The following is a 24,195-nucleotide window of genomic DNA, read 5'->3' on the forward strand; positions in this document are numbered from 1 at the left end:
AACTCACAGAGCTCCTCCTCCTCTGCCTCCCAAGTGCTAGAATTAAAGGCATATGCCACCACTGCCAAGTCTGGTCACAAGCAGCTTTTAAAGTGTGCTGATACAACTGAATCATCTTATGAAGGAGTTTTTCATACATTGTTTATATTTACAGGAATGGCCTGGAAAATATATTCTGAAGTTCTATGTATGTTTACCAATGTAAACTCAGCTTACATCATCATATTGTAATGCATATGACATTTTATATGGCTTGTGAACATTTCTTTTAATTGATAGAATTAAACTTAAACATACTTATAGACCTTTATCTCTAGGTTTTCACCATGACTTTAATGCTATAGTACATTTTAATGTGTACACATTCTATGCTTTTTCAATAGAACTTTATAAAATACTATCATAAATAACTGAATTGGGTATGTGTCTCAGGAGTATCATGTTTACATAGCATGCACAAGGTCCTGGCTTCAATTCCCAACATTGCAAATAAAACACACACGCTCGAGCATGCGTGTGCGCGTGCGCGCATACACACACACACACACACACACACACACACACACACCACTTCTTCAATGTAATTCCATTATCATTTTCTGTTTGTAGTGTCTCTCATGTATCAGCTATATTTATTATCATTGTCACAATGCTTAGCATCAATGGTAATTGCTGGTAGTTATGGGGTGCATATATATGGATAAGTACTGAGTTATATTCTTTATGTGTCTTATCTCAATTGAGTTGATTTTTATTTTTGAGGGTTATTTTGGTTTTGTTTTTGCTTTTTTTGGGACAGGGTTTCTCTGTGGCTTTGGGCCCTGTCCTGGAACTAGCTCTTGTAGACCAGACTGGTCTTGAACTCACAGAGATCCTCCTGAGTGCTGGGATTACAGGCGTGTGCCACCACTGCCAGGCTTTCACTTGAGTTTTTTTCAAATTCTATTCTGGAGAATTACTTTTATAATTTTTTCTGTTAAGTTTGACATTGTGTATTCCATCCTCTGTTAACTGAAAATATATATGACTTCACCTTTTAGACTGTTGTACATTTATTTTCTTTTAATAAATGCTTACTTAGAACTTCCCTCCTTTTTCCTTATGGTTTACTTGATGCTGTTGTGGGTTTTGTTCTGAAGCAATTACTAAATGTATGATTTTAAATTGTTATCTCAGTCTTTGGGTTTTCCTTTCAAGTTACTGTATTATTTGTTGTAAAGTAGCTTTTTAGGTTGTTATAATCACATTTGTTCATTTTTGTTTTGGTTGCTTATATTTCAGGGTTATATCTGAAGACATTATTGACCATTCATTCATTCTGCCCATAGTTTCACATCTTCCTTTTTACAATTAAGCCAAAAACACTTCAAGTTGACTTTTACATAATGTGGGATAAAGATCCACCTGCATTCTTATACACATGATCATCCAGTTTTCCTAACTGAATAACTAAACAAATCATCCTTTCTCCATGATGTTATATTATCACTTCTGCTGAAGATCAGTCTACATGATTGTGTTTGTTAGCAGGCTCAATTCAGATTCCCCAACCTGTGTATGTGCCACTATCATGTGTTATATATAGTTTTGACACATACATACACACATATATATGTACAAATAACTCTTTTTAATTTCCTCCTCATTTTTGATGTATGACTTCCAGATAAAAAAATTAGTTGAGAGGACATATTTTGCTTAAAGTACTTGAAAAATAGCACCCTAATTTTATCTGCTTTCCATAAATTAAGATGAAAAATGTGATAGTTCAGTTTGCTGCCTATAAGAAATATTTCATTTTCCTCTGACTAATTTAAAGACTTTTTGTCATATTCACTCTTCAAAAATATCAAACTTTCTGAGTCTTGTAGTATATGTCTTCAATTATAATTTATTTGAGATCCATTTATCATGTTGAATCTCATTTTGGGGAGTTTCATCACATTTTGAACGTTTCAGCTATTATTCACCTAATACACTTTTCACCTAATACACTTTTCATTTTATCCTATCTCATCTGTACATCTGATACATTCATGATGCAAATTTGAGATACAAATATAAAACTTTGTTTTGTATTGTCCTGAAGGTTCCAAGAACCTTTTTTTAAAAAATCTGTTTTCTCTTCATTCTTAAGAGTGTATAAAATTCATCTGTCTTCTCCACTCATTTTTTCTACTTTTAAATAATGTTTTCTTAAATTAGAAACAATCCGAGTTCCCTTTCCCTCCCATCCTCCCATGCCCCTCACAAAGCCCCCATCCCACCACCCATCCACTTCCCAGGAGAGTGAGACCTTCCATGGGGGGATCATGAAAGTCTGTCACATCATTTGGGGCAGGGCCAAGTCCCTTCTCCATGTATCTAGGCTGAAAGAGTATCCTTCCGTGGGGAATGGACTCCTAAATTTCATTTGTGCATTAGGGATAAATACTGATTCCACTGTCAGAGGCCCTGTAGACTGTCCAGGCTTTCTAACTGAAAGCCACCTTCATGGGGCTTGGTTTCCCTGCTGTCAGACTGGGTCTGTCTCCACTCATTTTTGAGCACATCCAGCAAGTTTTCTATTTTTGTTACCCAAATTTTTCAGTTTGATAATTTTCACTTGTTCAAATTAGTGTCTTTTGTTTCTTTACTGGGATTTTCTGGACATTTTAAATCTTCATTTGTAAAGCCATTAAAGTTGCCTGCAGAAACACTTTACTGATTTCTTTAAAATTCTTTTAAATTAATTTCATTAGTGTTTTGCATTCAGGTGTATAGCATTTACACCATGTGAGAATCTTATGTCTGCAGGCATCAGAAAATGATGTTAGTGCCCTGAAGCTCAAGGTACCATGTGGGTGATGGGCATCAGTCATTCGCTGCAATCACAGCACGTGCTCTTAACAGCTAACCCCTCTCTACACCCCCGTTTTAAAATTACTTTCCCCACTGAAAATAGATTCTTCTCTCAAACAGTATACCCCATCACAGTTTCCCCTCTCTCCACTCTTCCCAGCTCCCTTGCACTTCCCCTATCCATCAGATCCATTCCCCTAAATTTCCCATTGGAAAGGAATAGGCCTCCAAGAATCAACAACCAAGCATATAAAACAAGATTTATTAAGACAAGCTAAGTGCCCTCCTATGGGGGTTGGACAAGAGCCTCTACTGTAGGAAGAAAGTCTCAAGAGCAGGAATAAGTTCCACAAAAACAGCAAGCAAACAGCTGTAACATATACAGAGAGGACCTCATGCAGTCCCATGCAGGCCCTGTGCCACTTCAGTCTCTGTTAGCTCTTGTGAGCCCAGCTTCATTGATTCAGTGGGCCATGTTCTACTGGTGTCCTATCTGATTTAAAATTTATCCTATCTGATTTAAAATTCGTAATAGGTAATTCCCACTTCTGACTCAATTTACTGTTGCCATCAATTGGTTGTCATTTTTTCCTTCAAGTGGAATTTTCCTGGTCCTTAACTCAATGTTTATCTTTCAATTATATCCAAGATAGCCTGTCTGTTGTGTTAGAAGACTCTGGATCCTATTACACTTTAAACCTTTTTATTGTAGAATTACTTTTATTAGGTTTATCTCAGTGGGTAATGGCATTCATCTTTGTTCCAACATGTCCTTGATAATGATATTAGATAATATAGATGCCAGATAATATAGGGTATATTTTTCTTTCCATTTTAATATTTAAATTAGAAACAATATTGTTCTACAAGTCAATACCAGTTCCTTCTTCCTCCCCTCCTACCCTGTACCCCAATAACACCCTACCTATTCCATACCCTTTCTGCTCTCCAAGGAGGTTGAAGCCTTCCATGGGGGATCTTCAGAGTCTGTCATATTCTTTAGGATAGGGCCTAGGCCCTCTCCCATGTGTCTAGGCTTAGGGAGTATCCCTCTATGTGGAATGGGCTCCCAAAGTCCATTCCTATGATAGGGATAAATACTCATCTACTACAAGAGGCCCCAAAGATTTCTGAGGCCTCCTCACTGACACTTACATTCATGGGACCTGAATCAGTCCTATGCTGGTTCCCCAGCTATCAGTCTGGGGATCATGAGCTCCTCCTTGTTCAGGTCAGCTGTTTCTGTGGGTTTCACCAGCATGGTCTTGACTACTTTGCTTATGACTCCTCCCTCTGTGCAACTGGATTCCATTTCAGTTCAGTGTTTAGATGAGTGTCTGCTTCTACTTCCAGCTGCTGGATGAAGGCTATAGGATGGCATACAAGTTAGTCATCAATCTCATTATATGGGGAGGGCATTTAATGTAGCCTCTCCACTGTTGCTTAGATTGTTAGTTGGTGTCATCCTTGTAGATCTTTGGACATTTCTCTAGTGCCTGATTTCTCTTTAAACGTATAATGGCTCCCTCTATTATGGTATCTCTTATCTTGACCTCCTCTACTCTTGCCCCTACCCAACCTTCCTGCTCTCTCATGATCTCCTCACCCATCCTCTTTTCCACTTCTCATTTATCTAGCTCCCTCTCCCCTCCTGCCATGCTCCCAATTTGCTCAGGAGATCCTGTCCCTTTCCCCTTCTCCAGAGGACCAGGTATGTCTCACTTAGGGTCCTCCTTGTTTCCTAGTTTCTCTGGCAGTGTGGATTGTAGGCTGGTAATCCTTTGCTATATGTCTAAAATCCATATATGAATGAGTGCATACCATGTCTATCTTTTTGTGACTGGATTACCTCGCTCAGAATGGTTTCTTCTAGTTCCATCCATTTTCCTGCAAATTTCAAGATTCCATTGTTATTTTTCTGCTGAATACTACTCCATTCTGTAAATTTACCACATTTTCTCTATCCATTTTTCAGGTGAGGGGCATCTAGATTGCTTCCAGCATCTGGCTTTTACAAATAATGCTGCTATGAACATAGTTGAACAGATGTCCTAGTTTTATGGATGTGATTCTTTTGGGTATATGCCTAAGAGTAGAATTGCTGGATCTTGTGGTTGACTGATTCTTATTTTCCTGAGGAATCTCCATACTGATTTCCAAAGGGAAGCTATTTGTTTCAGCTTCTTCCTAAGTTACTTTTGTATAATATACATGGTAAATCTATTTTCCTTCCAAAGTATGTAGAAATTGTCGATTTTAAAAATAATTAACAAATAGCCACTTATAACTCAAAACTATTTTGTTTATGTATGTATTTATTAGTTCTTTGTGAATTTTGTACAATGTGTTTTAGCCATATTTTCTTTCATTTCTTCCCAGATTCACCATGGTTATAAACTATCCAACTCAGCTTCTTTGTATGTTAAGTAAGCTATTTATACACTTTGTCTCATGTGTCAAGTACAATATATAATTTATAGAAGCACACATGGACTGATTCTAATCTGCTTAGTTTTTCTCTTTAAAGAGAAGTCATAAAATAAAGGAGACAGAAAAAGAAAAAGGTGAATTATGACAGGAAATGTAGCCATTAATACCTAGGAAGTTAAAAGAAAGACAAGGAGGAGAACTGCCCCAGGCCAGCAGGGCTCCGGTAATTCATGGGAAAGAAAAGCTAGACCAAGTAGTGTCCTTGTCAAGGTCTGTTTATTGATTATAAACAAGGGGATTTTAAAGAGAAAGGAGGAAGTAGAGAAAGAAGAAGTGGGGGAGGAATGGGTGTTAATTGCTCTCAGGCCAGGCCAGGTGTCTGGAACCTCCGGTGGTTATCTTGAACACTAATCTAAGGGTGGGGTGCTTGACTAATTATCGGTTTAGCATGGAGGTCATCAAGCTTCTGTAAAGGGGACTTTTATATCTGACCAGAGCTGGCTCCTGACAGAGAACCATGGGAGGAAGAGATGGGCAGTGAAGTAATGTGATAAGGAGTGACAGAAGAAAAAGACCAAAAGAAAAGTGAAGGACAAAATACATATCCATCCAAAAAATCAAAGGAGAGTAAATTAGAAACTAAGATGGGAAAGATGAAAAAGAAAATCCCTGGAAGAAAATAGGAGGATGTAAAGAAAGGAGTGAGGAAGGAAGGGAGGGACAGAGAGTCAAAGCTCAAATCAAGATGCTCCAAAGGTTATCACCACCACTTAAGATTGTAAGTTCTTTCGAAAGAATTCTGATCCTTTGTTAAATTTTGTTAATTAATAAATGTAATATTTTTCTTTTATTGAAAATAGATTCTTTTCTCATATAGTACATATTGATTACAGTTCCCCTTACTCTGCTCTTCCCAGTTCCTCCCATTTCCCGTCCCCTCAAGATCCACTCTCTTTATGTCTCTCATTAGACAAGAAGAGGCTTCTATGATATAACAGCGAAACATGACCAAATAAAATATAATAAGATGAAGGAAAACCTACCATATTGAAGTAGGGTGTGGCACTCCAACAGAAGAGTCTCTGTAGCAGGCACAATATACACTAATTTTTTTAACTATGAGAGGGTAAACTATTTGTTTCTTCATTTTCTGACATTATTATCCTTCAGTAAGGAAATATATGACTTTAAAAATACTTTTGCCACAAAATGCATATCAGAAATGTATGAAACCACCTAAAAATACTTTACAAGATAATCATTTCAAGCATGACCTGCAGTCACCTGAGAATCTATATTATTTTCTGGCTTATGTAATTTTGATTCTGCAATATATTGTGAAATGCTTGAATAAGGAAATGTTATTTTCTTTATTTATCTCCATCACTCAGAACAATATTAGTAAATAAAAACATTCAATGTCTGCTCTGGTGACAGTCAGAACACAGTGTGAAGGGGTGAAATACTTAACTACAGCAGAAACTTTACAAAGGGAACACTGAGAACTTACTTCTTTAAACTTATAATATCAAGCCAGGTTTCCTGAGATTTTAATAAATGATGAATAGTTTTACCCTGCTTTTTTCTCAGTATCTAGGTTCATAACATAGCCTATAGCTTTTAAAACAATAACTGAAAATAAATAATAAAATAATAGCATATACTATGTGGAACTGGGTGATAATGTGGAATGACAGAGGCAATCTCAGGGTTGAACAGTACCTGGCCACCTTTTCACCCTAGGTACTTACAAACAGCTATCTTTCCATTCAGCTTTGTTGAAACATATTGGTCTAACCCAAATAACTCAAGGAAGCTATGGATACATTCTGCCACTCTGCCAGTTTTCAGTTGGATTCCAAACTGAGGTAGCATAACCCTAGTTTCAGTATTTCTTTTCATTAAATGTCAATTCCCTGACATCTGTGAAAAGTCACAAAAGGGAAGGATGGCATTATTTTACTTTCCCCTACACTATATCTTCTTAACTGCTTTAGTGCTAGTCTAATTTGATATCTGTACAGTGAGTTTTGATTTATAAATGTGCTACTCTCTGCTAATAATGGCTTAATGACAGACCCCGTGTTTAAATTCTTTATTTCTAAGCTTACAAAATTGCCCAATACCCTAGTCATTGTGATGACTGATACTTGCCCCAAATACTGTAACTGGTTGAAAAATTATGTTCATAAAGCCAAATAATTATTATGATTCATCTTAAGCTCCCAGATTTATTTTTGAAGACAGTGCTATTTTAATGACAGTTAAGTACAGGTATTCTGACATGTGAATTTATCCTGGTACTGTTATTACTAATCTGAAGGTTTTTTAGTTGGTTCATAAGCCAGTTCAACAATGAATCTGGGAATAACTCCATCTTCAATAAAAATGTTATCCTCTTTCATTTTTCATTGATCTCATTTTGTATTCCATCACTGTCTTTATAGTACAATGCAAAACAATTATTTCTATTCTGAACCTGGAAGTTTATATTGACTTTGAATGAATTGAAAATGTGCTAGAGTGAAAACATTTCTGTACAGTTTAGAAAACATTTCTGTTCCTCATAGTAATCAGGTAATGTATTATTTTCTTGACCTGTTCATGAAGAAGACTGATCAAAATTCCATGTTCATTTCACAGGTGATGGAAATCAAAGGACAGATGATCCATGTCCCGGAATCAAATGCCATTTTGTTTTTGGGCTCTCCATGTGTGGACAAGTTGGATGAACTCATGGGCCGAGGACTACATCTCTCAGACATTCCTATTCATGATGCTACTCGGGATGTCATATTAGTTGGAGAGCAAGCAAAGGCCCAGGATGGCTTAAAAAAGAGGATGGATAAATTAAAGGCCACCTTAGAAAGAACTCATCAGGCCTTGGAAGAAGAGAAGAAGAAGACAGTGGATCTGCTGTATTCCATTTTCCCTGGTGATGTAGCCCAGCAGTTGTGGCAAGGACAGCAAGTACAGGCCAGAAAGTTTGATGATGTCACCATGCTCTTCTCAGACATTGTGGGCTTCACAGCCATATGTGCACAGTGTACTCCCATGCAAGTGATCAGCATGCTCAATGAGCTCTACACCAGATTTGATCACCAGTGTGGATTTTTGGATATTTACAAGGTAATGAAGATGAGATACTTATATATAAGTACTATTTAATAAGTTCTCAACTAACAAGGATGTAGAATTACATATATTGTACATGTTCTACACACACACACACACACACACACACACACACACACACACACATATCCAGAGAGAAATCTTTATATACAATACACATTTTCCATACTTAGCAAAAATTTGATTATTTCATGTTACAATATTGGCTTTGGCAACTCTGATATTGCAGTTTAAGGGAAACAGTTCTGCATAGCTACTTCCCTATATTCAGTATTATTAAATAATTAATCTTATGATACTAGGCAAATTTGAAAGCATAGTTATTTTTTGTTTAAAGACTGACACTCCAATATAGATTAAGAATTTTTTATTTTGATGGATAAAAAGAAATTGGAATTGATGTTAAATTATGGATTGTGTTATTGAACTTGGGTAATCATTTTCACAGTGTCAGTGAATTGAGATCCTTTAATTCTAAAAGAGTATATGTGAGTGCACTTCCACACATTGTCAGTAGTGGAAGTTAGAAGCAACTTAATGTTTTGAGATTTGAAATGGAATGATTTCATGAATGGGTAACATTCACAATTTACTGATTTAGTTTTGGCCAACTCTGTCCAAACTTCTTGTTAACACTGTACCCATACCTCCAGAAGTTCAACCTCAACCTGCCTAATAAATAGTTTGCATGCACTTTTTACACAGATTATTTAATGTCAGAGTGCATGGCTTTTTTATGTGAAGGGCAACAAGGACATTTAATTTAAGCAAATGGTCAATGGTAGGGTTTTAATATACTTGGGAAAAAACACTGAGCAGATGCTCCTTTTCATGGTCTAAGCAGCATATAAACAGATTTGGAAAGAACTTACATATTTCGTTTTTGTCTCGTATTATGACTCAGAAGATATTCTAATTAAGATGTGTCTCCATAGAAAAATGAGACTCTATAGAACATTATATAGAACATACAGCAGATGCTCACTTACCCTCTGAGTGTTAAGCATCCTGTGTGGAGGATGGATGTGAAATATGCCTTGTTATATAAAATAAGAATTTTTACAAATGGCCTTTAACTGCTTTGTAATTTATTATTGCATAATTTGTTACAGAGGTTTCCCAATATCTGGTTCTAAGCTAGAGTAACATCCACATCCTGTTTCTCTTATGTCCCAGTATTTCCTGAAAGAGAAGAAATCAGTGCAAATTTGCCTGTACTTTCTCCCTTCTGCTTTATCCTTCATATTATTGCAACCACTGATCTTGTTTTTTGTTTTTGTTTTAAATCACTGGCTTTCAGCATTAGCCTCCTACAGCTTGAGTTATTTTAAATACTAAGTTTATATAATTAAGTGAAAAGATAGATAAATATATTCACTTTAGAAAACACAAGGAAATCCATAGACTAAATAATATTTAAGGGAGGCTTTGAAGAGAAATCTAAGAAATGTAATGCTTTCTGAGACTAGCAAAACAGTTTCAAAGCTTAAAAATATAATTAGCTTCTATGGACATCTTATATCCCTTCCCCTGAGACAAGCAAGGACACCTCAAAGCAAAAGAGGTCTTTAAAATGTCATGCATGATCTTCAAATTTTCCCATATTATCAAACCAAGAAACATTACTATAGGTGTTAGACCCTGGAAAAACTCAAGTATCCGAGGTCCCAGGCCATGACCGAGGTCACCCAATCACCAGGCAGATTCAAGAGCTTGATGCAAACTGCATGAGGCTTTATTGTTTTTTAACGAGCTAATCCCATGTTAGCTTGGGTCTTTCACCCACCCACCATGGCAGATGGCTAGCAAAGACACCTCGAACTGGCTGCTGAGCTATCTTGTAGGGCAGCATAAGGGGAGTGTCCAGGGGTATGCACAGGCTCAGGATTGGTGTGCTTCCAGGCTTGGAGGGCTTTCTCTGTGTTGATTGGCCAATTGGTTGTTATGGCCCATAGGCCCTCCCAGAGTGGTTGCTATGCTCTGCAAGACATTGCTGTGCACTTGTCTATAAAGCACACCCAGAGTTGTAAAGCATAGCACCACCAGCTAACTTCTGATTGGTTCCTTGCCACAAAGCAGGCACCTAACCTCTTAGTGACCAAGGCAGGGTCATAGCAAACACGAGTTACTGTCATGGCTGCCGAAATGCGGGGCTAGTACTTTCATAGGCATAAATAACTACATGCAAGTTTTACCTTTCAAATTGGTCTTCTCAACTTAAGTAATGAAATATGAATGCATACAATTCCAGGGCTATTTGATTTTAAAATATTCAGTGTAAAGTTTATGTGGCTCAGCAATAAGCAGCAGTATGGCTTTAGGTGTTTGGGTTAAAAAGAGGAGAGCTTTGGCAATCAAGAGGAAATATTGCTGAAGTCACAGTGATGCTGAGGATGGAGAAAGAACAATGCATCTGTGTTGGCTAAGAGGGAAAGTGCTTGTTTATCAAGCATGATGATCTGACTTCAGAACCACAGAACCCAAACAATAGCCCTGCAATATGTACATCAGCAACCCTGATGCTCAGAGAGCAGAGATAGATGGATCCTGCTGGGTTGCTTCACTGGCCATCTAGGCCAGAAGAAACTGGAAGTTCTAGGATCACTGAGAGATTTATTAATGCAGGAAATGGAGAGGAAGATACTTGAAGTTAACCTCTGTCACTCACACATACATGGGCATGCAAGTGAGTGCTTTTACACACACACACACACACACACACACACACACACACACACACACACACGGGACCAAATACTTCTATTATGGAATATTTTAGGGCCCAGCCTCCAGGTCCTGTAAACTTGGGGTACCAAAAAGCTTCAGCTCACCATTGTATTGTTAATTGCCAGTAGGGCTACTATTGTTTACCATGGCCTCAGGATAAAATGCCTCCTATTTGAATCTCTGTAGGCCTAAGCATCTGAATAGGCCCTCACCTGGGTGGAGGTGCATGGTGTGAGTGAATGATGAGGGAAGAGGAGAGGTAAGAGCCAGCAACCAGAGCAGAGAGGACAACAAAGAGAGATAGTTCCCTCGTGGTCATGACAGGATGGTTAAGAAACACCAGAAAAGATGGCTAATAAAGAAATGACTCTAGTTCTACAACATGGAACTGAGAGCTCTCTGAAGATGACAAGATGCCTGTGTTTGGTCTTTATCACTGATGGGTTGCTAGGAGCTTCCAGGTCCACACACCCCCACTCAGACGGAACATCATGGATTAAGGCTGAGACACGCTGGGTCACGACACTCACACACACACACACACACACACACACACACACACACACACACCCACTATATCTGAAGAGAGAAGAAAATAAATAGGATAAACAGAAATACATTGTGAGAAATAAATTAGAAAGGCTGTAAATGGGCAATTCTTTGGCTGACCTGTCTACTTTTTATCATGAAACCATTCAAGTTCATTTTTAAGCATATTTACACTATGCTGTTGTATACCCTATACTAATTACTACAGTTGTTAGACCCCCTGGAAAACTCAGGCCTCTGGGGTCTTAGCCCAGGACTGCAGTCCCCCAATCACCAGGCAGATTCAAAAGCTTGCTGCAAACTGCTTGAGGCTTTATTGTTTTTTTTAACAAGCTAACCCCATGTTAGCTCCAGTCTTTCACCCACCCGCCATAGTGGATGGCTAGAAAAGACACTGCGAAGCGTCTACATAGAGATCTTCTAGAGCAGTGTAAGGGGAGTGTCTAGGGGTACGCAGGGACTCAGGATTGATGTGCCTCCAGGCTTGGAGGGCTTGCCCTGTGTTTATTGGTCAACTGGTTGTTATGGCCCATAGGCCCTCCCAGGGTGGTTGCTATGCTCTGTGCGTCATTGCTGTGCACTTGTCTGTAAAGCACACCCAGAGTTGTAAAGCATAGCACCACCAGCTAACTTCTGATTGGTTCCTTGCCATGAGGCAGGGATCTGATTTTCTAGTGACTAGGACAAGGTCAGACAAGCACATGTTCAGCTGTTATGGCTGCCGAAATGGGGAGCTGGTCCCTTCATTCCCCCAATTTTTTTTCTTTTGGAAATTCCAATCATGGAATTGCTGTCTCCCTTGCACCCCCATCAGGGAGTGAGAGATATTGGCATCCCCATGCAAAGGAGTCCTTTCTGACTTAGCATTTTAACCAGGGAAAATGGACGACTTTGGGACGAAGTTAGGGACCCCAGACAGTTGAAATGCTAGTCAAAAGCAAAAAAAAGGAATTTAGGCAATGGGGAATCCATCAGGGGCTGTTGGCAGACTCTGTTGCAGAGTCAGGGGGTGTCCACATCAGCTGGACTGGTTCACATCCACAGCAAGTCCAGGGCTTGCAGTCTACTTAGAACAGCCTGTAGTCAGCAACTGATACTCAGATGTCTGCCAAAAGCAGAAACCTGTTTAAGACAAGTTTAAACTAGGAACAGAGGTTAAAACTTATTTACTGAAGCCCACAGTGCAGAAAAAGCAGATATCTGGATATCTGTTCAAACAGCAGGAACATATTTATAACTTTGAGTCCTAGAAAAAACTACAGATTTGGGCTATAAGCATGTACATTTTTCTTATGTCCAGAGAGCTAGGTATGGATTGGACAGAGGTGCCTTTGGCCTGATGAAAAGTCCTTTAAGTTTGTGCTCAGATGACAACCAAAATAAACCTAAAAACCTTGAACTTGTGCCTGAACAGTAGATAGTCACTATTTTATCAGCTAATATGCTGACTGTAGTCTATAGTGGATCTGACTGATGCTGCCAAGTTGACAACCATTAATACTTCAGAGATCTGAGAAGGGTATATTCTATCTGAATCTACTAAAAAGTGACAGAAGCCAGTTAGAAGCCAGTCCATATACAGTTAGCCATACCCAAGTTTCTCTATTATAGCGGGAGGCAGATGTCTCAAAGAACAGCAGTCTTTGCGAGGCCTATAAGGTGAGAGGTTTTTTTCCTCTCTGTAGAAGAGAGACATGGAAAAGACTGACCTTGTTTTGTCTAGGCAAAGGGGATGCAATCAATTTTCCAGTATCCATCAGCTTTGTCCACAGTCTTGGCCAGGTCCTGGCAGGCAGCAGGTATCACATCTGAGCATCTCGCTCACTGGTCCAGGTGCAGGAACGGGGGTGCCACATAATCTTGGAGATTTTGGGTCACTGTCAGGATCTGGCAGTCTGTCTGATATTATAAACTTTAAAGATAACAATTTAAATGCCATATTCTGCAGGTCTCTGAAGCATTAGAGGTCTGTCTGTCTGTTTTAGTTACTTGCCCTAAGCACACAAGAAGCATACAAATGGCTAGGTAAGGTCTTATTTCTGTAATTAATTTTCAGCCTGACTGTAACTGGTTTTAACTTAGTAAAATATTTGAAACTTAGCACAGCTTAATTTAAAACTGCATAGAGTTACCTTATAGTCCTTAAACAGTAGCTACATTTACACATTTTAGTTGCTTTGCTTAAACTTAACTTCTTTGTGATACAGGTTTTTTTCTGTGACTTTGGAGCCTGTCTTGGAATTCGCTCTGCTTACCGGGCTAGCCTGGAAATCACAAAGATCCGCCCGCCTCTGCCTCCAAGTGGTGGGATTAAAGGTGTGTGCCACCAATGCCCTAAACTTAACTTCTGAAAACATAAACTGTAACATCTTATAATAGATTAGCATCTTTTATAAAACAAGAACTTTACATTGTCAGGCTTTGCTGAAAACGAATTCTAAATTGAAGCTCTTTAAGTACAAACATTAATAAAAAGACATTTTAAAAAACATAAACATTTAAAAAACTGGTTTTAAAAAGAAATTTAAATTCCCTTAATGTCTTTCTGTAACATATAGAAGCATTAACAATCTAAATCTTAACTGAAAAACTTGTTTTTAAGATGGTACCTCTGATTTCCATGTGGTCATGGTCATCTTTAGTCAAGATGGTGGTTCAAGTATCTTTTTTTCAACTTTAGAAAAATGGCTACCAGTCATTTTGTGCCATATGGCTGGCTACAAAATGGTGGTGACTCTCACCATTTGTTTTAGCTACATGCTTGTAACAGAACTTAGGTTGTGTCAGGAAACAGAACATTTTATAACAAGTATACATAATTTACTTGAGAAATAAACAGGACTTTTAAAACAGAATTAACTTAATATGGTTAAAATTTTAACTTATATTACCAATTTTTAAAATTTACTAATTGTAAACATGAGAAACCATAGCAAACAGTTTACATTTTTTTCTTTTAACAACCTTTTCTGTCTTTATTACTTTAGTCTCCTACATTTTCCCTTATTTCTCAGTCAACATAAAAATTTTTATCAAAGTCCCTTTTACAGATTTTTAACAACTTTAAGGCCGTTTTTTTAGAAGTCTGGATCAGGCCAGATAAGTTCATATGCCCCAGCTCCATGTGATCAAGGCAGAGACCTGGGGCAGTGGATGCTGCTTGTAGTCCCAGACCCTCGGCCAAAGCAGGGATGGGAAAAAGACACCTGACCCATGCATGCCATGTGATTTGGCAGTAGGGACAGAAAGAGATGTTTAACATAGACTAGCGTCCTATTCAGAATTTCAAATGGCTCGCGCCATGGAGATCAGCTTGTTCCAAAACCAAGTCTGTCCTACAGATTTCTGAAGGCTGCTGCCCGAACCTCTGCCCTAAACAATTCTTGTAAATCCTAATATAGGACCTTTACATTTACAAAATTAACAAAAAATAGTAGACCTGAAAACAAAACTTACATACTACCGAAAAGCAGGTAGTGAGGATGTAGAATGCAGCACACCAGATAACAAATCTTCTCAGTCACCCAGCCCGATCCAACCCTCCAGGCATAACAGATGCCGACCCAATCCGTCTGTGCTGCTTATAAGGCATTGGTGCCGGGAAGACAGGCAGCAGAATCAGGCGGCTACAATTGCCTCTAACTGAGGAGGGTCCAAGTGTTCTTGGCCTCCATTCGTACCTCCTGGGTATCCTCAGAGCAGCAGTCTGTGATCCTCCAGGCACATCTGCTGATCACAGTTTAGGTGGAATCCAGGCATGGGGTGGTTAGTATGGAGACAGACACAAACAGCAAAAACAGGACAGACATCAGACAGGACAAACCGAGAGGCAAAGGAATGGTGCCCCAAACCAAAATTACAAACAATCCTTAGACTTATGTCCAGGATGGAACCAAGAGTTCCCAGAACACGTATGCTTTCCCTATGGTCCAAATCAAACTTTTGTCCAGGGCTGGACTTCAGAGTCTCGAAACACGTCTGTTTCCCCTTGAGGTCCAAATTACAAATCCAAATTCCAGTACAAATATGAGGCCTGAGGAGGCCCAGATCAAATTCAAGTCATGGCACGAAACCAACAAAACAGCAAGAGACATACAGAACATTTAACATAACATTGAACATATAAGTTGCAAGCTCAGATCCTCTCATCTCCAAGATCGAATCCACTCAGGTGAGGTGTGGTTGAAAATCCCGGATGAGCCCCCAGATGTTAGACCCACGGAAAACTCAGGCCTCTGGGGTCCCAGCCCAGGACCAAGCTTACCCCAATCACCAGGCAGATTCAAAAGCTTGCTGCAAACTGCATGTGGCTTTATTGTTTTTTTAATGAGCTAACCCCATGTTAGCTCAGGTCTTTCACCCACCCATCATGGTGGATGGCTAGCAAAGACACTGCGAATCGTCTACATAGAGATCTTATAGGGCAGTGTAAGGGGAGTGTCTAGGTGTATGCACAGACTCAGGATTGGTGTGCCTCCAGGCCTGGAGGGCTTGCCCTGTGTTGATTGGTCAACTGGTTGTTATGGCCCATAGGCCCTCCCAGGGTGGTTGCTATGCTCTGCACATCATTGCTGTGCACTTGTCCACAAAGCACACCCAGAGTCATGACACAAACAAAAGCACACTGGCAGGTTAGATAATTCAGGCACTTCAGGAAATAAACACGAACCATGTTGATTTATCTTTCTCTTTCTCTCTTTCCCTCCCCCTCTCTCTAAGGTTTTGAAATTTTATTTTAACATAACCAGAAGCAACACAATTCCTACTACTCTGTATGCTGAAGCAGAAGCTAAACAAATACCAGGAGGAGGCAGTGGTGGGCCTTAGGTGCAGGCAGGCCTAGAAGCCTTAAGCACATATCCATCTGAGTGCTTGTGACCAGGGCCATCCTTACACCTGTCTTCAGGAGTTATGGATCCAGAATGTGAATGTTTTGCCTGCCCCTTCTGCAGAATAAAAGAATGAGCACTGGCTCTGCAGCATGTTGGAGTATGTTTTATCTAACTGTCCCTGAGCCAGAGAGTTTCTAGCTTCCTTTGGGCCTCCCAAAAAGTGGTTTGTTTTTACTTTTATTTTTTGAGAATTTCATCCATGTATCATTCTGTGTAAAGCCCATCAAAAAATTAGGAAGGGGCAAAAATCCAGGCACACCCTTAAGGGCTGTGAAATCTAGAGGCTGGGGGTAACAGGATAGTTTATAGGACTCAGAAAGCAGGCAACATGTCAAGGCAGCAAACAAGAAATAGAGCATCACCATATACTGGCTCCCAAACAGTCTCGGGCTTCCTAGGACCTTCTAGGGAAAAGAGGAGGTACAGTATGTGTTCACAGAGATAAAGAGACCCAAATTTATTAATTCTTTGAAGAATATAGTAATATCTGCTGAGCTGTTGCATGCTAAATTAGATCACAGATTAGGAATTGGACCCACAAGGAAAAGTATGGTTAATTGGTTAGTTCTATCTATTGTTTAAAATATTTATGGATGCTGTTAGATTGATAAAACATTGACAGATATCTTGACTTCTCTTGAAAGTCCTAGGCCACTGACAATTCTATTTTGACTATATAAACTCTCAGTTTCCATAAATACTCATACAATATAAGACATGAAAATTTGTTATGTTCATGAACAATTAATTTATTTATAATGCAAGTTGTTCTGCTTTATTTTAATTTAATTTGCAAACTGCAGATGATAAATATTTTTCTATTTTTCAAATGCATAAATTAGTACTTTAATTTTTGGTGGCATCAACTCTTGTAATTAAATAATATTAATGATTTTTTATATACTATTTCAGTGTATCCTTTAAGAATTTCATATATGTAAGCTGAGGTTACAGACATATTGTCTCTCAGGCTTTATATGGATTCCAGACTTCTGTGTTAGTTAGTGTTTCTATTTCTATGAAGAGACACCATGAGCCTTATAAAGGAAAATGTTTAATTAGGGCTGGCTTACAGTTTCAGAGGGTTGGTCCATTATTTTCCTGGTAGCATGTAGGCAGACATGGTGCTGGAGAAGGAGCTGAGAGTTCCGCATGTTGATCTGCAGGCAACAAGAAGTGAACTGTTCACACACCAAGTGAAGCTTGAGCATAGGAGACCTCAAATATGAGACCCCACACTGACATACTTCCCCCCAAAAGGCAAAATCTCCTAATAGTGCCTCACCCAGTGGGGGCCATTTTCTTTCAGATCACCACGGTATCTAAACTTATGTCCTTATACTTGCATAACCAATGCTTTAGTAGCTCAGACATCTTCCTAGCCCAACTACAGAATATTAATAGTTAGTTTCTTTTTTATTTAGAAATAATCTTATTTTACATATCGATCCCAGTTCCCTCTCCCTCCCAGCCTCCCATGCCCCACACCGACCCCTGCCCACCCAGCATCCACTACCAAAGGAGGTTGAGACCTTCCATGGGGGATCATCAAAGACTGTCATATCATTTGGGGGAGGAGAGAGTAGTCCTCCATGGGGAATGGGATCCCAAAGTCCATTTGTGCACTGGGGATAAATATTGGTTCCACTACCAGAGGTCCCGTTGACTGCCAGGTCTCCTAACTGACACCCACCCATTGGTTCAGTCCAATGCTGGTTCCCCAGAGTTACAACTGGGGTCTGTATGCTCATACGTGGTCAGGTCAGCTCTTTCTGTGGGTTTCCCCAGCATAGTCTTGACCCCTTCGCTCATCCTTCCTCCCTCTCTACAACTGAATTCCAGAAGATCGGCTCAGTCTTTAGTTGTGGATGTCTGCTTCTGCTTCCATAAGTTACTGGATGAAGGCTCTAGGATGGTATTTAAGGTAGTCATCAATCTCATTATAGGGGAAGGGCATTTAAGGTAGCCTCTCCACTATTGCTTAGATTGTTAGTTGGGGTCATCCTTGTGGATCTCTGGACATTTACCTAGTATCAGATTTCTCTTTAATCCTATAATATCTCCCTCTATTAAGGTATCTTGTTTCTTGCTCTCCTCTTTTCTTCCCCCAATTCAATCTTCCTTATCCCTCATGTTCTCCTCCCCGCTCTTTTTCTCCCAATAATTAGTTTCTCAACTACTGTGGGATGATTATATATCTCATCTTTGTTTCTAATTGGTACAACAGAAAATCTGAGCCTGCTTTTTGTTGTTGTTTTTAAGGAGATAAATACACATTATATTGGTTCTTCAGGCAAGGAAATCCAATTTAAGACACCAGCATTTGGTGTGGGTGTCATGATGCATCTTCAGACTATAAATACAAAAAGGAAAGAAAGCCAAACCATACTCACAGGTGTTTTTCAGTGTGACAATAATCAGTTCATCTGAGTGAACTGATTATTATTTCTAGTTGAAGTGGAGATTATGATTTTACTTTTTCAAAGCATGCATTTTTAAAGAAACACTAACATGAATAAATAAAGACAGAATTCATGAGTAACTACAGATAAATATCCATAATAGAACTTTAAAAATTTATGTTTGCTTGCCTATTTGTTTATTATGTATGTCTCCCTAAATATGGGTGCAATGGTGCACATTAGAGTCAGATTACAAACTGCAGAATTTTTTTTTCTGCTTACTATGTGGGTCCCAAGTATTTAAATTGTGCTGTCAGTCTTAGTAGCAAGCACCACATACTGAGCCATTTTGCTAATCCACACTTTTGAGTGTGTTTTTTCATACCCTATGGAAGATGAGATCTGGGAAAGGATGTTGGTGACAGTGGCCCATGCTCCACACAGCTGCATTAGGAGAAACATTTTCCTGTTGGATAACAAACTATGTAGGAAACTTCAAGCCTTTTATTTTTAACCCCCATTATAAGACAGGGGTAGGCAGAAGTTTCTATACTGCCAGCAACTCCAAAATAAACAAACTGAGGCTTGTATTAATTAGAAATGCTCATCCAATGGCTCAGGCTCATTACTAACTAGCTCTTAATTTTTTCTTTTTTATCTATTTAATTTAGAAACAGTCTTATTTTACATAATAATCCCAGTTCCCTCTCCCTCCCATCCTCCCATGCTACCAAATACCCACCATCCAGACTCCCATCCACTCCCCCAGGATAGTGAGGACTTCCATGGGGGAACCATCAAGTCTGACATATCACTTATGGGAGGGACTAGACCCTTCCCCATGTATCTAGGCTGAGAGAGTAGCCCTCCATGGGGAATGGACTCCCAAAGTCCATTTGTGCACTAGGTATAAATACTGGTTCCACTGTCAGAGGTCCAATAGATTGCTTGCTACTCCTGACACGTTTGGTTCTGTCCAATGATGTTCCCCAGGGTTATGACTGGGGTCTGTGTGCCCTCACTTGGTCAGTTCAGCAGTTTCTGTGGGTTTCACCAGACTGGTCATGACCCCTTTGCTCATCTTTCTTCCCTATCTACAACTTAATTCAAGAAGTTTGGCTCAGTGCTTAGCTATGGAAGTCTGTTTCTGCTTCCATCAGCTACTAGATGAAGGTTCTAGGCTGACATTTAAGGTAGTCATCAATCTCATTATAGGGAAAGGACATTTAAGGTAGCCTCTTCCCTATTGCTTAGATTGTTAGTTGGTGTCATCCTTGTGGATCTCTGGATATTTCCCTAGTGCCACATTTCTATTTAAACCTATAATGGCTCCCTCAATTAGGTTATCTCTTTTCTTGCACTGCTCTATTCTTCCCCCGACTCAGTCTTCCTGATCCCTCATGTTCTTAAATTTTAAGTTAACCCATATTCCTCATTTTTTTCTCTCTGCCACATATTAACATGGCAAGTTCATCTCTTTCTCCCTCTGCATCTGGCTAGCAAGTACAGACTCTATCCTTATTCCTCCCAGCATTCTCCTAGTCTGGGTCTCTCACCTAATTTTATCTTGTTCAGGTAATGGCCAGTCAGCATTTTTATTAATCCAATCAGAGTGACAAATCTTCACAATGTACAAAAGGATTATTCTACACCAGAAAGGAAAGTCGTTTATCATGAAAAGTTCTAAGTCTAGAGAACTTTTGTCTCTAAGATTTTTTTTGTCTGACCTTTAGTGTGGAGCTGCTGAAGCTTCTTGTTTGTTGGACCTCAGCCAGCCTTTAGAGAATGAAGCAGAATTCTAAGGATGCATGGTTTCAGATGAATCAGATTTTACATAAGGAATAAATTGCTTCTAACAAAACAAGAAAGCTTTTCAGTTGTTTCTGGAGTTTTATAAATATGCTTGTATTGTTTTATTCTACTTCTCCAAGTGAAATAACAGTCACACTTAGCGAGAATAACTGGCTCATAATCTCCCAGGAGTCACACATTTTATGCTTTTGTTTTCAATGGAGAGACTTTTGAAACTAAACACTATTAAACACTTACACTCACCTTTCCATTAATCTCAGTCGACACTGTCATTTACATTTGCCACTACTTGATTAGACATGGAACACCAACAATTTAAAAGAAATGTATTGAATTTGTCCCTTCTTTGAATTCAATTCTTTTTAACTATTTCTAACTTTTTCTTTTAATAAGAGAGCCAAATGCCCATAGATGCTAACAAGTGTTATGGAAACTAGCACACATTTGTACATGGTTTCATGAGAAGAAAAGAACTAATTTACATATGTTAGATGAGAGGTGGAAGTCACAGATAAAAATTCCATTATGATATCTCTCTTGCTAGGTGAATTGTATTGTCAGTTTCCAAGTTCTATGGTGCTCTAAAAATTATCAAGGAGTTTTTGTCTCATTAAAATTATGCCTTTGGCAAGCATATGGACTGAAAATAAAGACAACCACACAGGCTTAGAAACCATTAACAAGGTAGAGGATTGGCAAAGAGAGGATATTCTAAGTAGTCAAGTCAGGTTCTGAATTAAAAAATAATCATGGCCGGGTGTTGGTGGCTCTTGCCTTTAATCTCAGCACTCAGGAGGCAGAGGCAGGTGGATCTCTGAGTTCGAGACCAGCCTGGTCTCCAGAGTGAGTAACAGGACAGCCTCTAAAGCTACACAGAGAAACCCTGTCTTGAAAAAAACCAAAAAAAAAAAAAAAAAAGAAAAAGAAAAAGAAAAAAGAAAAAAATCACAAGGAGTAACGGAGCTGAAAGCTGTAGTAGACATAGACATAGGTAAGTGCTACAGTATATGGAAATCTTAGGCATCTTAAATTTTTTGATTACCTTGTATGAATGGGGCAAGACAATAAAGAATTTTTTATTTTTATTTTTTTAAATTTATTAGTTCTGGTTAGGGAACAAGCTTGTTTCACATGTAAGTCCCTTCTCCCTCTCCCTCCCCTCACCCCCATCCCTCCTCCCCCACTCCCAGCCTACTCCCCACCCCATCCACCCATCACTCCCCAGGCAAGGTAGGGCCCTCAACAGGGGCTCTGCAAAGTCCACCAAATCTTCCTGTGCTGGTCCTGGGCCCTTACCCATGTGTCCAGGGCCAGAGTAGAACCCTTCACATGGGATGGGCTCTCAAAGTCCCTTCTTGCACCAGGGAAAAATACTAATCCACCACCAGAGGCTCCCTGGAGTGCAGAGGCCTCCTTATTGACATCCATGTTCAGGGGTCTGGATCAGTCTTGTACTGGCCTCCCCGACGGCATCTGGGGTCGATGTGCTCTCCCTTGTTCAGGCCAACTGTTCCTGTGGGTTTCTCCAACCTGGTATAGACCCCTTTGCTCTTCATTCCTCCCTCTCTTCAACTAAATTCCCGATTTCAGCTCAGTGTATATCTGTGGATGTCTGTCTCTGCTTCCATTAGCCGCTGGATGAGGGCTCTAGGATGGAATAAAGAGAAGTCATCAATCTCATTTTAGGGGAAGGGCTTTTAGGTTATCCTCTCCACCATTTCCTGGATTGTCATATCTTGTCATCCTTGTAGGTCTCTGGAGATCTCCCTGGTTCCAGATCTCTTCTCGGACCTATGGTGGCTCCCTCTGATATGGTATCTTTCATGCTGCTCTCTCTCCTCTTTTCTTCCCCCAATTCAATATTTCTGCCCCTCCATTTCCTCTCCTCTACTCCTCTTCTCTTCCTCTTATTGTAGCAAATCCCCCCCACTCTCATGCTCCCAATTAGTTCAGGAGTTCATGCCACTTCCATTCCTGGGGACCATTTATCCCTTAGTGTCCTTCATGCTTTCTGGTTTCTTTGATGAAGACTATTATAGGCTGGTCATCCTTTGCTAATGTCTAAAATCCATATATGAGTGAGTACATATCATGTTTGTCTTTTTGTGACTGGGTTACCTCACTCAGGATGGTTTCTTCTAGTTCCATCCATTTGCCTGCGAATTTCAAGATTCCATTGCTTTTTTCTGCTGAGTAGTACTCCATTGTATAAATGTACCACATTTTCTCAATCCATTCTTCAGTTGAGGGGCATCTAGGTTGCTTCCAGGTTCTGGCTATTACAAACAATGCTGCTATGGACATGGTTGAACATAAGTCCTTGTTGTATGAACATGCACTATTTGGGTATATATCCAAGAGAGGAATGGCTGGATCTTGAGGTAGACTGATTCCCATTTTTCTGAGCATCTGCCATACTGATTTCCAGAGTGGTCTTACAAGTTCACACTCCCACCAGCAGTGGAGGAGTATTCCTTTTTTTCTCCACATCTTCTCCAGCATAGATTGTCTTTGGTATTTTTGATTTTAGCCGTTCTGACAGGTGTGAGGTGGTATCTCAGAGTTGTTTTGAGTTCATTTCTCTGATGCCAATAATTTCGAGTACTTTCTTAAGTGCCTTTAAGCCATTTTAGATTCCTCTGTTGAGAATTCTCTATTTAGTTCTGCACCCCACTTTTAAATTTCATTGTTTGGTGTTTTGGTGGCTAGCTTCTTGAAGTCCTTATATATTTTGGAAATCAGCCCTCTGTCAGATGTGGGATCAGTGAAGATCTTTTCCCATTCTGCGGGTGGTCGTTTTGTCCTACTGACTGTTTCCTTTGCCTTACAGAAGCTTCTCAGTTTCAGGAGGTCCCATTTATTAATTGCAGACCTCAATGTCTGTGCTACTGGAGTAATATTCAGGAAGCGATCTCCTGTGCCAATTTGTTCAAGGGTAATTCCTACTTTCTCATCTAGAAGATTCAGTGTGACTTGGTTTATGGTGAGATCTTTGATCCATTTGCACTTAAGTTTTGTGCATGGTGACAGGTATGTATCTATCTGCAATTTTCTGCATGTCTGAATCCAATTGTACCAGCACCATTTGTTGAAGATGCTATCTTTTTTCCATTGTATAGATTTAGCACCTTTGTCAAAAATAAGGTATTCGTAGGTGCATGGGTCAATATCAGGGTTTTCAATTCAATTCCATTCGTCTATCTGTCTATTTTTGTGCCAATACCAAGCTGTTTTCAGAACTATGGCTCTATATTAGACATTGGGGATGGTGATGCCTCCTGAAGATTCTTTATTGTAAAAAGTTGTTTTGGCTATCCTGGGTTTTTTATTTTTCCATATAAAGTTGAGTATTGTTCTTTCAATGTCTGTGAAAAACTGTGTTGGGATTTTGACGGGGATTGCATTGA

At 39.4% G+C, this 24,195-nt stretch overlaps 1 protein-coding gene across 2 annotated transcripts in view; it reads left to right on the forward strand.

The window, feature by feature from the left end:
• The window catches only part of Gucy1a2 (guanylate cyclase 1 soluble subunit alpha 2), a 338,698-nt gene that overhangs the window by 211,722 nt on the left and 102,781 nt on the right, over positions 1-24,195 (forward strand). For both annotated transcript variants that reach the window (XM_035443424.1, XM_027415212.2), the window contains exon 5: positions 7,915-8,400. In XM_035443424.1, the coding sequence (XP_035299315.1) occupies positions 7,915-8,400 (486 nt within the window). The remainder of the gene's footprint in view (positions 1-7,914; positions 8,401-24,195) is intronic.

This window comes from Cricetulus griseus, chromosome 4 (assembly GCF_003668045.3).
Source record: "Cricetulus griseus strain 17A/GY chromosome 4, alternate assembly CriGri-PICRH-1.0, whole genome shotgun sequence".
NCBI lineage: Eukaryota > Metazoa > Chordata > Mammalia > Rodentia > Cricetidae > Cricetulus > Cricetulus griseus.